We start from the raw sequence: 12,897 nt of genomic DNA on the forward strand, positions 1-12,897 counted from the left end.
GCCTTCTGCTGTTGCAAGAGGTGCTCAGGGGCTGCCATGAGAGGCAGGGATGTGAAGAATAAAGTAAAAAGCAGATAAGCACATGAGCATCTCCCTGCAAGTGGGTCACAGTGGTAATGGTGTCTGAAGGAGCAGGATGCATCTGAGAGGCTTTAGCTTCCTTCTTTGGAGATAGCAGGAAATTTCCCAGTGATTTTACTGGGGAGCAAGACCTGATTCCTTGCAGGGAAACTCCTCCAGCCTCCTTAGTTCCTTGTGCATGGTGTGATTTAAAGATGTCAAGAGAAGATGGCTGCGTTCCCAAGGAAGCCTGGGGAGATCAATCCGCCTCCTCTCCTTTTGCCATCAGGACAGCCTGACCTTTGTGGGTTGCGTGGGGATGCTGGATCCCCCCCGCAAGGAGGTGACCTCATCCATCGAGATGTGTCGCAAAGCCGGCATCCGCGTCATCATGATCACAGGGGACAACAAGGGCACGGCCGTGGCTATCTGCCGGAGGATCGGGATCTTCTCGGAGAGTGAGGACGTGACAGACAAGGCATACACGGGCCGGGAGTTCGATGACCTCTCCCCGGAGGCGCAGCGGCAGGCCTGCCGCTCAGCCCGCTGCTTCGCCCGTGTCGAGCCCGCGCACAAGTCCAAGATCGTCGAGTACCTCCAGTCCTTCAACGAGATCACGGCGATGGTGAGTCCCGCGCCAGTCCCAGCCCAGCGAGATGCCAGGCAGGGCGACTGCATCTCAGTGGGCCAAGCCTGCTTTTGCATGCCTGAAGCTTGGCTTTGTGCCCAGCCTGTTTCCTTCTGTCCTTCTAACACGTGCCACGTGCTTCGTTCAGACCGGCGACGGCGTGAATGACGCGCCTGCCCTCAAGAAGGCCGAGATCGGCATCGCCATGGGCTCCGGCACCGCCGTGGCCAAGTCAGCGGCCGAGATGGTGCTCTCCGATGACAACTTCTCCACCATTGTGTCTGCCGTTGAGGAGGGCAGAGCCATTTACAACAACATGAAGCAGTTCATCCGCTATCTCATCTCCTCAAACGTTGGAGAGGTGGTTTGGTAAGAGCTTCCTGACTCCTCTGAGCCTCAGCTTGAGGGAGGGGGGAAAAGAGCAGGAGAGATGTGTCCTTTAGGGTGCCAAGTTGGCCCAGCTGTGTCCTCCCCTCCCTTACATGTCCCTTGATCTAAAGTATGATCCCAGGTACCAAACAGGAGACTCTGAGTTGGGTGCCTTACCTCATTTCCCAGGAGCAGAGAGATTTTCTTCTTTCAGCATTTTATAAACACATCTGCCCCTCCAAAAGCAAGTGCAATGAGGTGTGTAGTGCTGCCTGCTCCTGCCCACCTGTCAGTCCCATGAAACAACTTCCCATAAATCAGGGCCCTCTTTGACAATGTGGGCACAACCTTATGGCAATTAGGGATCAACTGGGAATCCTTTGTGCTATTGATTCAGCAAGGATATCTGCACTGGGAATGGGAAAGCAGTAAAACATGGACAGCATCTAATTTTAGGACTCTCTGCGTCTTTGGCCTGCAGCATCTTCCTGACGGCGATACTGGGCTTGCCCGAGGCCCTCATCCCCGTGCAGCTGCTGTGGGTCAACCTGGTGACGGATGGGCTGCCGGCCACCGCGCTGGGCTTCAACCCTCCCGACCTCGACATCATGGACAAGCTGCCCCGCAACCCCAAGGAGCCTCTCATCAGCGGCTGGCTCTTCTTCCGCTATCTGGCCATCGGAGGTGAGAGTCCTGGTGTGTGCTGGGCTGTGTTTCCTGCTGCCTATGCTCTTCCAGCCCCACCTGGGGCCTGCTGGCTCTCCTGCCCCGTGCTGCATCGTCCAGCAGGGCTGGATGTGTCTGTCCCATCATAGGGACAGGCTGTGGGTCCTCACACTGTCACAGAGTGGCAACCACAGTGCTTGTGGTAAGAGTTTCTCTCTCTTTGGCTACAGTGTATGTTGGCCTGGCAACGGTGGGGGCAGCAACCTGGTGGTTCTTGTATGATGCTGAAGGGCCACAAGTCTCCTTTTATCAGCTGGTAAGTTGGGAAAGTGGTGATATATTGAGCACGTAATGACTTGAATTCAAGTCCTGGAGCTTTTGCCTCTGTCTCCTTTCTTCTTATTGTAACATTCCCAATTCCTGATGGAAAAGACAAATTTAAAACATAGCAGATGTTTTCCCTGAAGTCCATGTTCCTATCTTTGTTTCAGTCAGCAAGCAGTGGGGACAGGGGAACTTTGTATCTACTGCCAGCTTAAAATGCACCAGTTATTGCGCTACCGCAGGGTCCTAGGGTCCGACTGGCTCACTGGGAAGCAGAGTCCCATCGTGCCCCTGCTGAAAAGCAGTTCTCAGGGGTTAGCAGAGAACGTTGCAGCTTCCAGGCTGCAGAGCTCTGGCCAGAACCTGAGCTCCCTGGAAGGAGATAAGGTCTAGGCTTGCCTCCAGCTTTGTTAGCTCTTTCCTCAAGGGTTCATCTTCAGGTTCATTTCATCCTGCCCTGCCCTCTCATGTGGTGTGGTTGGCCACAGCTCTGTTACTAATGTCTTGTGCGATGGAGGATCTGTTTCTAATGGAGATGCATGTTCACTCACACAACTAATAAACTGCACATAAAAATCTAGCAATTACTCAAACATAACTGTGCAAAGCCACAATCAAACAAATGGTGGATTGTTTTATGCTGTTTTATCAGTTGCTCTGAACCATAGGCTATTGATGACCACTCTAACAAGCATGTTCCCCCACAAAGCAGTCTACCTCTTCCACCTCTTTCCTGCCTTCTCTACATGGTACTGCTATTCTGTAAAGTATTTATGAGCAGTTTCCTGTGCTGACAGAGGAACTTCATGAGATGCACAGAGGACAACCCAATCTTTGAAGGAATCGACTGTGAAATCTTCGAGTCTCGATACCCAACCACTATGGCTCTGTCTGTGCTGGTGACAATCGAAATGTGCAACGCTCTGAACAGGTATGGCTGGTGCAGGATAATCCTGTGTGCTCTCCACCTCACCTCTTCCATGGGGTGTTTCTTTGAATATCTGTTAGTGGGCAGTGTAAGAACATGGAGAAAGGCTAAGGAGAGTCTTTGGTTTGACTTGGCAGAGCCATTCTGAGTGATCTTGTAGGGGACTATGGGCCTACCATAAATTTCTCCAAGTTGATGTGTCACTGTTAGCAGCGGTTATGAGGGAACAGGGTAGGAATGACTAGATCTGCATCCTTTAGTAGAGTTTTGCCATGTTAACATCCAGTCCTGATCCATGCATGGCTGGCTATATTCACATGGCTGCTCAAACCTGAGCTGTGGCAAAGCCTGAAGCTTTGAAATGTGGAAGAGGGGACTATACTACATAGCCCTGCACCCTGGAGAGAGGTGGAAACCTTCTAGCTTGGACACACTTGTTGCAAAGAGAGGATATTTGGACTAACGTCTGTCCCCTCGCTTTCGCAGTGTGTCTGAGAACCAGTCGCTGCTACGGATGCCCCCGTGGCTCAACATCTGGCTGCTGGGGGCAATTGTCATGTCCATGGCCCTGCACTTCCTCATTCTCTACGTCAAGCCCATGCCTGTAAGTGCTCTGTGCTCTGTCCCAGCGCAACTCATGGTGGGCTCCTTCCCTGGATGAGCATCTCTCCTGGCTGTGTCTTGTGTGGCACCTTTGTGTCTGGAAGCTGTTGGGATGATCCTTCCTGGCCGGTGCTAGAGGACCAGGACTTGAAACATGGGGGCCATGATTGATCCTGTCCCAGTGAGGGGTAGCTCTTACTTGAGGTAGCTCTTCGTGGGCAGCACAAAGAGGTGCAGATGCTTCCAGCCCCTTCTGGAGGTGTCGCCTCCCTTTGCAGTCCAACGCTGCCGATGCCTTGGGGTGAGCGAGATGAGGTGGTCACTGTCTAGGGGTGTGAGTGTCCTGTCCTGCTCCTCAGTTCCACTGTGCACATGGTCAAAGTCCTGGTCCAGGCTTCATTTTATCCATCTGTTCAGGAGAGGTGAGGGGCATCACTTTCGACTCCTGGCCAGGAACCAGCTTTTGTCCCTGACAAACCTCAGAGAAATCCTGCTCCTTGACCTGTCTGGACCCCTCCTTGTTCCCAGACTGATCTTTGCCGCAATCTGTGGCAATACAGCAGAAGTTAACCTGGTCTTTAAAACAAAAAATCCCATCTCCATCCCTATTAATATGTCAAATCCTTTCTGCCTTGCAGCTCATCTTCCAAGTAACCCCCCTGAGCTGGCCACAGTGGGTGGTTGTACTGAAAATTTCCCTGCCTGTTATCCTGCTCGATGAAGGACTCAAGTACCTTTCCCGCAACCACTTAGACGGTGAGCATGGTCTGCAAGGAAACAGCTGCTGCCTGATGCTGTGTTTGCTCCATGGCGCTTTGCTTGGGGTTGCTTGATGGCTTCGAGGCCCCTTGTTCACCTTCTGCCCGAGTTTGCCTCCTGCATGGTTGTCTGCTTTCTCCAGCACGGCATGCTGTGGAAGTCAGTCTTCTCCCACTACCCCCTTCCTTACCGGCTGCTCTGTCAGGCATCGCTGTTGATACTAAAATCTGCTTGAAATATTCCCTAGAAGTTGGAACAACAGATAAATCTGCCACGTGTGTTTATCCAGCTCCTCTTGAATCTCTGGGAACCAAATTTAAAGCAAAACAAAGCAAACGCTGGTTGCTAACAGGAATCCTTCCCTCCTGCTTTCCTGGATCTTCCATCTCTCTGTGGCCATCCTTCTGCCAAGTCTGCTATGGCTATTTTAAGACCAAACCATGCAAACATCTTAAAAACTGTTTCTGGCAGGTGTTGCCATTGGCTGCCTGGCCGGGGCTCAGGCTGGTGGCAGACAGAGGTAGGAAAGCAGCTCAGATGAGGCCAGGGCTGTTTACAGCAGGGCCAGGGCTCCTGTGCCCCGCAGGGCTCTGTGCTGTAAATCACAGCAGGTGTTTAGATGGCCCCCTGAAAAATATTATGTCATCTTTTCTTACATTTCTTGCAAAAGATGTTGCTGTGGGCGATGCCTCTGTGCTGAGTTAAACCTTCCAGTTCACAGGCCTGGCTTTTTCTCCCCATGGGTCCCAGCATCCTAGCAAAACTCGTCTCCTCGAACCACGAATGTTCCTGAACGGCAGGACGGGGCTGGGGGGTTGCCCTGGCCTCAGCTCCCTGCACCACCTGCTCACCCAGAAGCTGAGCATGGATGGGGACAGGTGAAGCAGAGAGCTCTGAGAAGGTTTGGTTTCTCTTGGAGCTCAACTGCACGATTGCAAAGAGCTGCAAACGGCAAAAGGGAAATTGGGACAAGCCGGCCTGGCACTGCCCACCCGTATTTCCCACTGCTCCATCTTGCCAGGGAACGGCCGGCTGGGGATGCTTGCCCCAGCTCTCCTGCTCAGCTGACCCTCCCCACAGACACGGAGTTGGGCAGGCTTCTGCTTTTACAGAGCAGATGGAAATTGCCTATTTTTAATGGATGCATCTCTCAGCAGCGCTCGAGTGTTTTGCATCAGCCAGGGCTGCTCACTGTCATTGCAAGGCTGCCGCAGTAACCTCGTGGCGCTAGGCTAGGATTTGGGCAAGTAAATTGAATTCTTGGTTGTCACAGTCCACGCGTGGCCCTGGTCTTGCCTTCACTTTCTGTGGTGTGGGGATGAGTCTGTCTTTCTCCCACACTTTGCAATTCTCTCTAAAAACTAAATGTTTCTTGAAGAGGACTTTTCCTCGCTGTACCTACAGCTCCAAGCAGAGTGGGGTTTCTGGAACACGTGCCACCTTCCGCATCTGGTGATACCGCTCACACTATTTCCCACTTTTGGGTTGTGCCTGTTTCCCTGAGCCACATCCATCCACGCGGTCACGGTGCTGGTCATGCTGGTGCTGGTCATGCTAACTGGTCACTGTGTCTCATTCAGCAAGAGTTTCCAATGCAGCTCTTTAATCACAGCCACAGAGCAAAATCATGTTTAAATCATCCCATTTGAAAGACATAATTAAAACTTTGCATCTTTCTAAGACCTCGGAGCAGATTGACTTAAAAAAGCAAAACAAAAACCACTGTGATTTTTTTGCCAGGAATTCTGAGGACAGTAAGAAACACGTGGAGTGGGGAGCACCGGTTGAAAACCTGCAGGACTCCAGAGCAAACAGGGTTGGCTTTCTTACGTGCATCATCCTTGAATACCGTGTTCTTGTGCTGCTGCCAAAGTTCGTCATGTGTGGTGGGGACTTGCTTGGATCAAGTCTGGGTGAACGTGCCTTTGAAAACTACCTGATAATGTGTCTGTGGTGGGGGTGTCTCTTGCCCCTGCTTTGTTGCCTTCCTCCTAGTGAAGGGTGGGGAGATGGTGGTGGTCGTGAAGCAGGACTGGTGAGAAGCCACACAGGTGGAGCTGGTTATGATGGTGGTGGCTTGGAGACTCTTGAAGTCCCATCTTGTCTGTTTTTGCTGTGATTTCTTGGTGGCTGCAGGTCAGCACTGCCAAGCAGGACCCTCAGTTTCTGTGTCTGTCAGTTTTGTAAATAAGGAAAGTGTCTGGCAGAGCGGGTTCTCCTCTCAGGAGGTGTAATGTAGCACTGCAAAGGTCATGAAGATGAAAAGCATTAGAGGTCGTTAAGATAAACCCTGACCTCTAGACCAGGCTTTCCAGAATTGCTGAAAAGAAATCCATGTGCCCAAGTGTTCATCATTCGGATCCCAACTTGGGAAGAGACGCAGAACTAAAATCTTGATCCTTTCACCTTGCAAGTGCTCCAGTATGAGGGGTCCTCTTCCTAGCAGTGGCTTCCCACATCTTCCTTCACAAGGAGATCTCAAAATCCCATGAAACAGCTGTTTCTGTGGCAGACAGCACAAGGAGCCAGGCCATAATGTAGCCTCTGCAGGACGATGCTTGGGTGATGGTCCCCGACATGGGACACCGCACAGTTCCGAGTGAGGAGGCCCAAAGTGCCCAGCCCAGCTGCCCACTTGGCTCCCTGCAGATCACCCAGGGCTTCGGCACTCTCAAAAACTCGGTGCATTTTTGTCGCTTAGCATTAGCTGTTTCTCGAGGCCAAATCTTCATCCTTAAGGGGTGGGTGCAGATTTATAGCTGTGAGTTCTGCTGACTTTATTTTCACATGAAAAAGCTGCTTCTTCGATCAGGTCTAGATAAGTTGCATTTCCATTGATTTTCTTTCTTTTTTCCTCTTGAAACGGAAGAAAGTGGAGACTCTTGAGACTCTACTCTTCTCTCAGTATTTTACATGCCTCTGCACACATCCGACATCCACTGCATATCTATCACTGTCTGCACCAGTGATAAAAAAAAGAGAAAAAATGCACCAGGGTGCATGTTGAGTGGCATCAGCATGGTCTGACCCGTGGGTGTTCGGGGAGGGAACTTGGAGGTCTTCTCCAAGGTCTCCACAAAGTCTTCTCCAACCACTGCACCCTGGAGGATCATGAGGGTTTTGCTCTGGCTGCTGACCACACTCAAGAACCTCTTGAGGCGAAAATTTTAATGTTTGCCATTCCCTATGTATCTAAGTAAGTATATTTGCTCTCTCTCAGCCCTGTAGCATGCAGGAGGAAGGTCTGCAGGGATCTGTGCCAACATCAAGGAGAAACCTTATTTTCTCAGTGGTTTTGGGAACTCAGAGAAGTCGCGGTTCTCGCTCCCCTCCATGTGCCAGCAGCCACTTCTCCCGACCGTCTTGCTGCCCCTCTGGTCACCTCTGCCCCGCACCTCCTCATCGTCCTGCTCGTTTTCACTACCTTGTAGCAAGCTTGGCCCGTTTGCCAGTGCTGCGGCACCACCTTGCTTTTCCAGCCATCCTCAGCCCGTGCAGGTGGTAGTAGCAGCGCGGTCTCCGTGTGGACAAAGCACCGTCCCCTCTCCAAGAGCCGTGAGCGGCAGCGGGGCCAGGTCTGCGCGGCCGTGACGTGTCCTTGCAGGGTAGGGGCTGCGCATGGCCAAGGGGCAGGAACGCGGCCTGCCAGGCCCAGTTGCTTGTGCGAGTTGTGGGACGCGCTCGAGGAGAGCGTTGCTGCACCTGGGAGTGTGCAGATCTCTCAGGATGGCACCTTACAGCTCTGCTGGCTTATCTTTTCTCTTTTTTTCTTTCCTTTCCTCTTTTTTTTTTTTCCTTTTCTCTTTTTCCTTTCCCTTTCTCTTTTCCCTTTCCTTTCCTTTGTCCATGCTGTGCTAGAAACAGGCGAGCAGAGGGAAATGGGAGGAAAACCTCCTCCTGCCGCAGGACCAGGCTGCAGGAACGCAAAGCTGTGGCTGGCTGGGAGTGCAGCGCTCGGTGCCGCCGCTGTGCCAGTCCCGAGGGATGTGAGCAGGTTTCCCTTTCCTTCTCCTTCCAGGTCGCAGCGCCTCATCTGAAGCTGTCAAGGCCTTTTTGGAACTTGTTTGCTCGGGTGGTTTTGCTCACAGTCATATTTGCAAAAGTGTCTGGAGAGGTTGAGGAGCCTGAGGCTGTGGTTAAACGTTTGGGGTCGGTGCTACAGCAGTGCCCCTTCCTGTCCCTGCATCACCCTCAGGGTCTGCCTGTGGAGCTGGTTGCACAACCACGAGATGCGGTAGATTGGGGAACTGCAGTGGCCAGCCAGGGAACCGCCTTTTCGTTGCTCGTTGCTCTGGTGGGGACAGCTTAGCTGCCCGAGATGCCCAGGCAACGTCTTGTTTTCCTGCAAGATCTTCTGTTTCTTAGGAGCTGTATTTCTCAGTTATTTTTGAGTCATGACATTTCTGCTGGCCTTCTTTGGGTGAAAACTCCTCTGCATTTCTTCCCTTGTGGTGGTCCTTCAGAGTAGCCTGGGGACTCCTCTGCTTGGACATCCCTGGCAGGGGTTGTGGCGGTGGCTCATGGTGGGGCAAGTGGGATCTGGCTCCTTGCTCGGGAGCTGGGGACTACAGGTGCTCCTCACTTTGCCGGTGAGCGTGGTGGAAGCGCACGTGCCTTTCCTGGCCCGTGCCCAAGCTGTGTGTGCCACGGAGCTCTCTGGACACATGGGGTCATTGGGACAACTGTTTGCACAGACCAGCTGTGGGCACAGCTCCCTAACAAGTGCAGATTGGTAACTCCAAAGGCTCCATCAGGCTTGAGGAGCTCAAGGATACGCTCCATACAGGTGTAGGGTCAAATTGCTCCACCAGCAGCATACGGGCTGTGTTGAGAGCCAAAGCAGAGCTTCATGCTCCTTGCTTGGAGGCATCCACCTTCTTGTTCATTGGTGGTTTGGGGATGGACCTTGTTCTTTCGTTGCCCATGACTCCTGTCAGCAGCGGTGAATGATCCCTGCCTGTTTGCCTTCCCTTCCCGTGGTTGTGTGGCTCTGTTGTGCCCCTTGCTCTAACTAGTTTCTTTGAGCTCTAACCAATGCTTCTCTTTTTCTTTGTTTCAGGAGAAGAGGACAAGAAATGAATGACACAAAGGAAACTCTCCTAAATAAAGGAAGCCTAACTTGTAACTCGGACTGAAGTCTTGCATGTTGACCATCACTAGAAGCCAGCAGGACATGCATGTGTCCGACTATCCGGCAAATGCGGGTGAATTGTTGAAAAGAGAAATACTGATTTTGTTTTGTTTCGTAGCTTTTTTTTTTTTTCCTGTACATAACAGTGCAATTACTGGACAGCTGAAGTATGGTTTGGGAATGGACCTATATGTAACTGAATCATTGTAACCCTGTTCCTCGGGTATTTATTCCTGCAAAATGTTAGACCCTTTTTAAAATTTTCACCCTAACAGGTGAGCTGAGTCAAGGCATCCTTCACAGGTCATCAACAGGGGAGCCTGGTTTTTAAAGCAAGACTCTGTGAAAAGTGGATGGGAGGACACTTTCCTGAGCTGGGCAAGATGACACCAGGACAGCTCTCAGCTAGGAAGGGGTAGGATCCATGCAAGGGAGGAAGCGAGGAGGGACACGTGGCAGCAGCAGATCACGGCCCCTGAGTAGTGGTGTCTGCAGGAGCGTCGCGCACAGGCGCCGTGCGAGGGTAGCTGCGGTGCCCAGACGCTTCGGCAGCACCTCTGAAGGTAGTTTCAAGGCTTAGTGCCCAAATTCTGGGTAACTTCCCATGTGGTAGAGCTTGTGGACATGTATTTATACGTAGCGATGGCGTGTGCGTGCTTGTGTGTGGTGGCTGCTGAAGATCTCCCTATTTATCATGTCGATCCCTGTTTTTCTCCTTGTTGGGGAAAACCCTGCACCTTCTCAGGCCCCCCAGATACCAAGTGTGGCTTAATCTTTTGTCCTCTACAGACTGTCTTGTTAGATCTCCTGCACTGTTTAAGCTGTAGCCACCTTCCTTGCAGAGCCAACCATTTAAACAAAACCTGGGAATGAACAACTTTGGATTCCTCACATCTACGGCTCGTTTCTGGTCCTGGTCCCTTTACCAAGTTAACTTCTTCAATACTTCCCTGGCAGGAGTCATGTATAGAGCTTAAGTCTTTAGAAGCACCTGTCCATTAGTTTGTGTTCTCTGGGGGGACAACGCTGTCTTGCACAAGACATCCTTGACATCAGCAGCTTGCTGTCAGGATGGGAATGAATGTATGCTTGTACGTAATATCCTCCTCTGTTTTTCATGGAATCCCTTTTTATAAGGCACCAGATGTATTTTAACCTCTTGGGATGTTTCTGCAGCAGGAATTAGGCAGTCTGCAAGTGTGTGTGTGTGTGTATGTGTGGATCAGGAATGGATTTGGGGATGCAGGATGTTGACCTTTCTCCCTCGAGTAGCATCAGCTGAGAATATGTTTCTGATGATTTCTTTCCCAGCTCTTCAAATGCTCCCTCCTCTTTTCCTCCCTTTTCCCCATGATCCCATTCCAATAATACTCAGTTAGCTGGACATCATGCCTTTCCTTTCTTATAAATTCCAGCCTGGAGTACCCAATGGCACTAAGCCAGGCTGTTTGGGTAGCATTTTGCTCCTTTCCTGTCTGTTTTTTTTTTTTTTTACTTTTGCCTCATAAAAGCTCCCAGTGCTTTTCTCTTTTTCTTTTATATGGACAAGAGCTAACAAGCTAATCTTCTGTATAGTATGTGCCAAAAATCATCCTTCCTTTCTTTTCTCCATCACCAGCATTGAAAAAGCTGAGTAGAGCCCCCAGACCAATGGGAATGTACAGAATTGTTATACTACTGAGCTGATTTAATGTACAGAAAACCTTGCATGAAATGTTGTAACTGTATTTAATATATAATGTATTCAAGGAATTTTAATATGGAGCTCTTTAAAAAAAAGTCTTTATAGATATTCTGTGGTTACAGGAAGGTTGTTATTTTTTTTTAATATTATACTTTGTCTTGAAGAAGTTTTATTTTTCAAACAGTTTTATGTCTGATCGATTTAATTGGTGATCCAATGGGATGGCTAATTCCTTTTTAAAGGCTATTTTCACTGTGGATGAAGCTTGCCCTGGAGCAGAAGACCAGGGTGTGACCCAGGTACTGCTTAAGCCTTCAAAATAAGGCTTCAGTAAGTCCAGTGCCAAATATATATGTGATTGCACTTCGCCCAAAGGGTAGATTTTGCCTTTTTTTTTAGTACAGATCATCTCCAGCTCTCTGTGCGGGAAAAAAACCAGTGGGAATTTAATCCAGGGCGGAATCCAGCCTCCTGTGTGCTCAGTACCAGCCCGGTGATTCAGAAGAATTTCCTTTGTTGTGTCCCGGTGGCTGAAAATCCAGGAATCGCCGGTGGAGGCTGGACCAGGTTCAGAGCGTCCCGGCCCCGTTCCGTGTTGCTCCGTGCCATGGAGTGGGACCGGGCGTTTCGGCTGCCTGGGGCCTCTCCCCGGGCACGTTGCCGCGCTCAGTCCCACCGGCTGCGACTCCTGCGGTCCCTCTGTGCCAAGGGGCACCATCAGGATGGGCAGGATGCTGCTGCTTCCCCTGAGCTGAAGGCTTGGTGCATTATTATCATTTTTACCCAGATACATATATGGTTTTCTTATGTAGAGGTCTCTATAATGTGTAATGAATAGTGATGGCAGTTCTGTAAAATAAGGAGATTTTTTTTTTAAAAAAAAAGGGCTGTTTTTCAAGCACATATAAAAATGATGAAATTTCAAGTTGCTATTAAATTCCTGCTGGTATTTTTTCCTAATTTCATTTGACACCAGAGAGATAGGGATGATTTTACCAAACATCCTTTTGAACCCTCTGTCAGAAAGGCTATTTCAAGAGAGATGAAGTTTGTTATTTTGTTGGTGGCAGAGCTGCCACGGCGCTCTGTTCTGCTCTGTTCTTGCAATCCTTGGTTACAGTTGTGACTTACCAGACACCGAGCCATCGAGTGCCAGAGATCAGAGCCATGTCCCAGCCAAAGGCCTGTGCTTTCCAGCAGCAGCAAATTTGCACTTGCCTTTTTATTATGAGTCTCTAGGTCACTTTAAAAAAAATGATGACGAGCCCTTGAACCCTGCACTAAGGGTACCTGGAACAGGCATCTCCTCTGCTAAGAGGGACCATTTTTTACACATCTGTGTTTCTTAATGGGAGGGACACATCTTTTTTTTTTTTTCTCCTCTGTTCTTTAGTTGGGAAAGACAAGTTTCACTCTGCTTTTTAATTACAGAGGCTCATAGTTGAAATATTTTAATAAAGTAGAAAAATATCCTTAGACTGAATTGTTTTTTCTGTTATGCTTTGGTGAAGGGTCAGGATAAATGATATAGTTATTTATTAAGTGTATGTCACCAGCAGCGTGCTGGGCGCTTTGACATGCTCGAGTGTCTTCTTCTGCAGACATGAGACTGTCGCGTTTGGGTTGGGTCTCACTGAAGTGTTTGGTTGTGTGCAATAGCCTGGAGATGGACACCGGGGTAGCTGTTTCACCCAAGGGCTTGATACAAAAGGCAGCCTAGGGGAAAAGCAGCTGGAATTTTTGTG

The 12,897-nt window shown here is 50.1% G+C and overlaps 1 protein-coding gene and 1 long non-coding RNA gene across 4 annotated transcripts in view; one reads left to right on the forward strand and one right to left on the reverse strand.

Annotated features, from left to right (window-relative positions):
* Window positions 1-9,577, forward strand: part of ATP2A3 (ATPase sarcoplasmic/endoplasmic reticulum Ca2+ transporting 3) — a 40,642-nt gene extending 31,065 nt beyond the window's left edge. The window contains exons 14-22 of one of the 3 annotated variants that reach the window (XM_088530107.1): window positions 350-685; window positions 837-1,057; window positions 1,539-1,741; window positions 1,954-2,039; window positions 2,845-2,978; window positions 3,462-3,579; window positions 4,217-4,334; window positions 6,078-6,153; window positions 9,397-9,577. In XM_088530107.1, the coding sequence (XP_088386233.1) occupies window positions 350-685; window positions 837-1,057; window positions 1,539-1,741; window positions 1,954-2,039; window positions 2,845-2,978; window positions 3,462-3,579; window positions 4,217-4,334; window positions 6,078-6,153; window positions 9,397-9,472 (1,368 nt within the window). In that variant the 3' untranslated portion in view covers window positions 9,473-9,577. The remainder of the gene's footprint in view (window positions 1-349; window positions 686-836; window positions 1,058-1,538; window positions 1,742-1,953; window positions 2,040-2,844; window positions 2,979-3,461; window positions 3,580-4,216; window positions 4,335-6,077; window positions 6,154-9,396) is intronic. The other 2 variants (XM_088530108.1, XR_015913661.1) reach the window with 2 other exon arrangements.
* Window positions 9,376-9,909, reverse strand: LOC148593668 (uncharacterized). Its single transcript, XR_015913662.1, has 2 exons — window positions 9,718-9,909; window positions 9,376-9,680 (listed from the first exon to the last, which is right to left on the reverse strand). It is a non-coding gene; the product is annotated as an uncharacterized LOC148593668 (long non-coding RNA).
* Window positions 9,910-12,897: the final 2,988 nt, after the last annotated feature.

Source organism: Tinamus guttatus, unplaced genomic scaffold, assembly GCF_059628265.1.
Source record: "Tinamus guttatus ecotype Peru unplaced genomic scaffold, ASM5962826v1 Tinamus_guttatus_pri_ptg000356l, whole genome shotgun sequence".
NCBI classification, from domain to species: Eukaryota; Metazoa; Chordata; class Aves; order Tinamiformes; family Tinamidae; genus Tinamus; species Tinamus guttatus.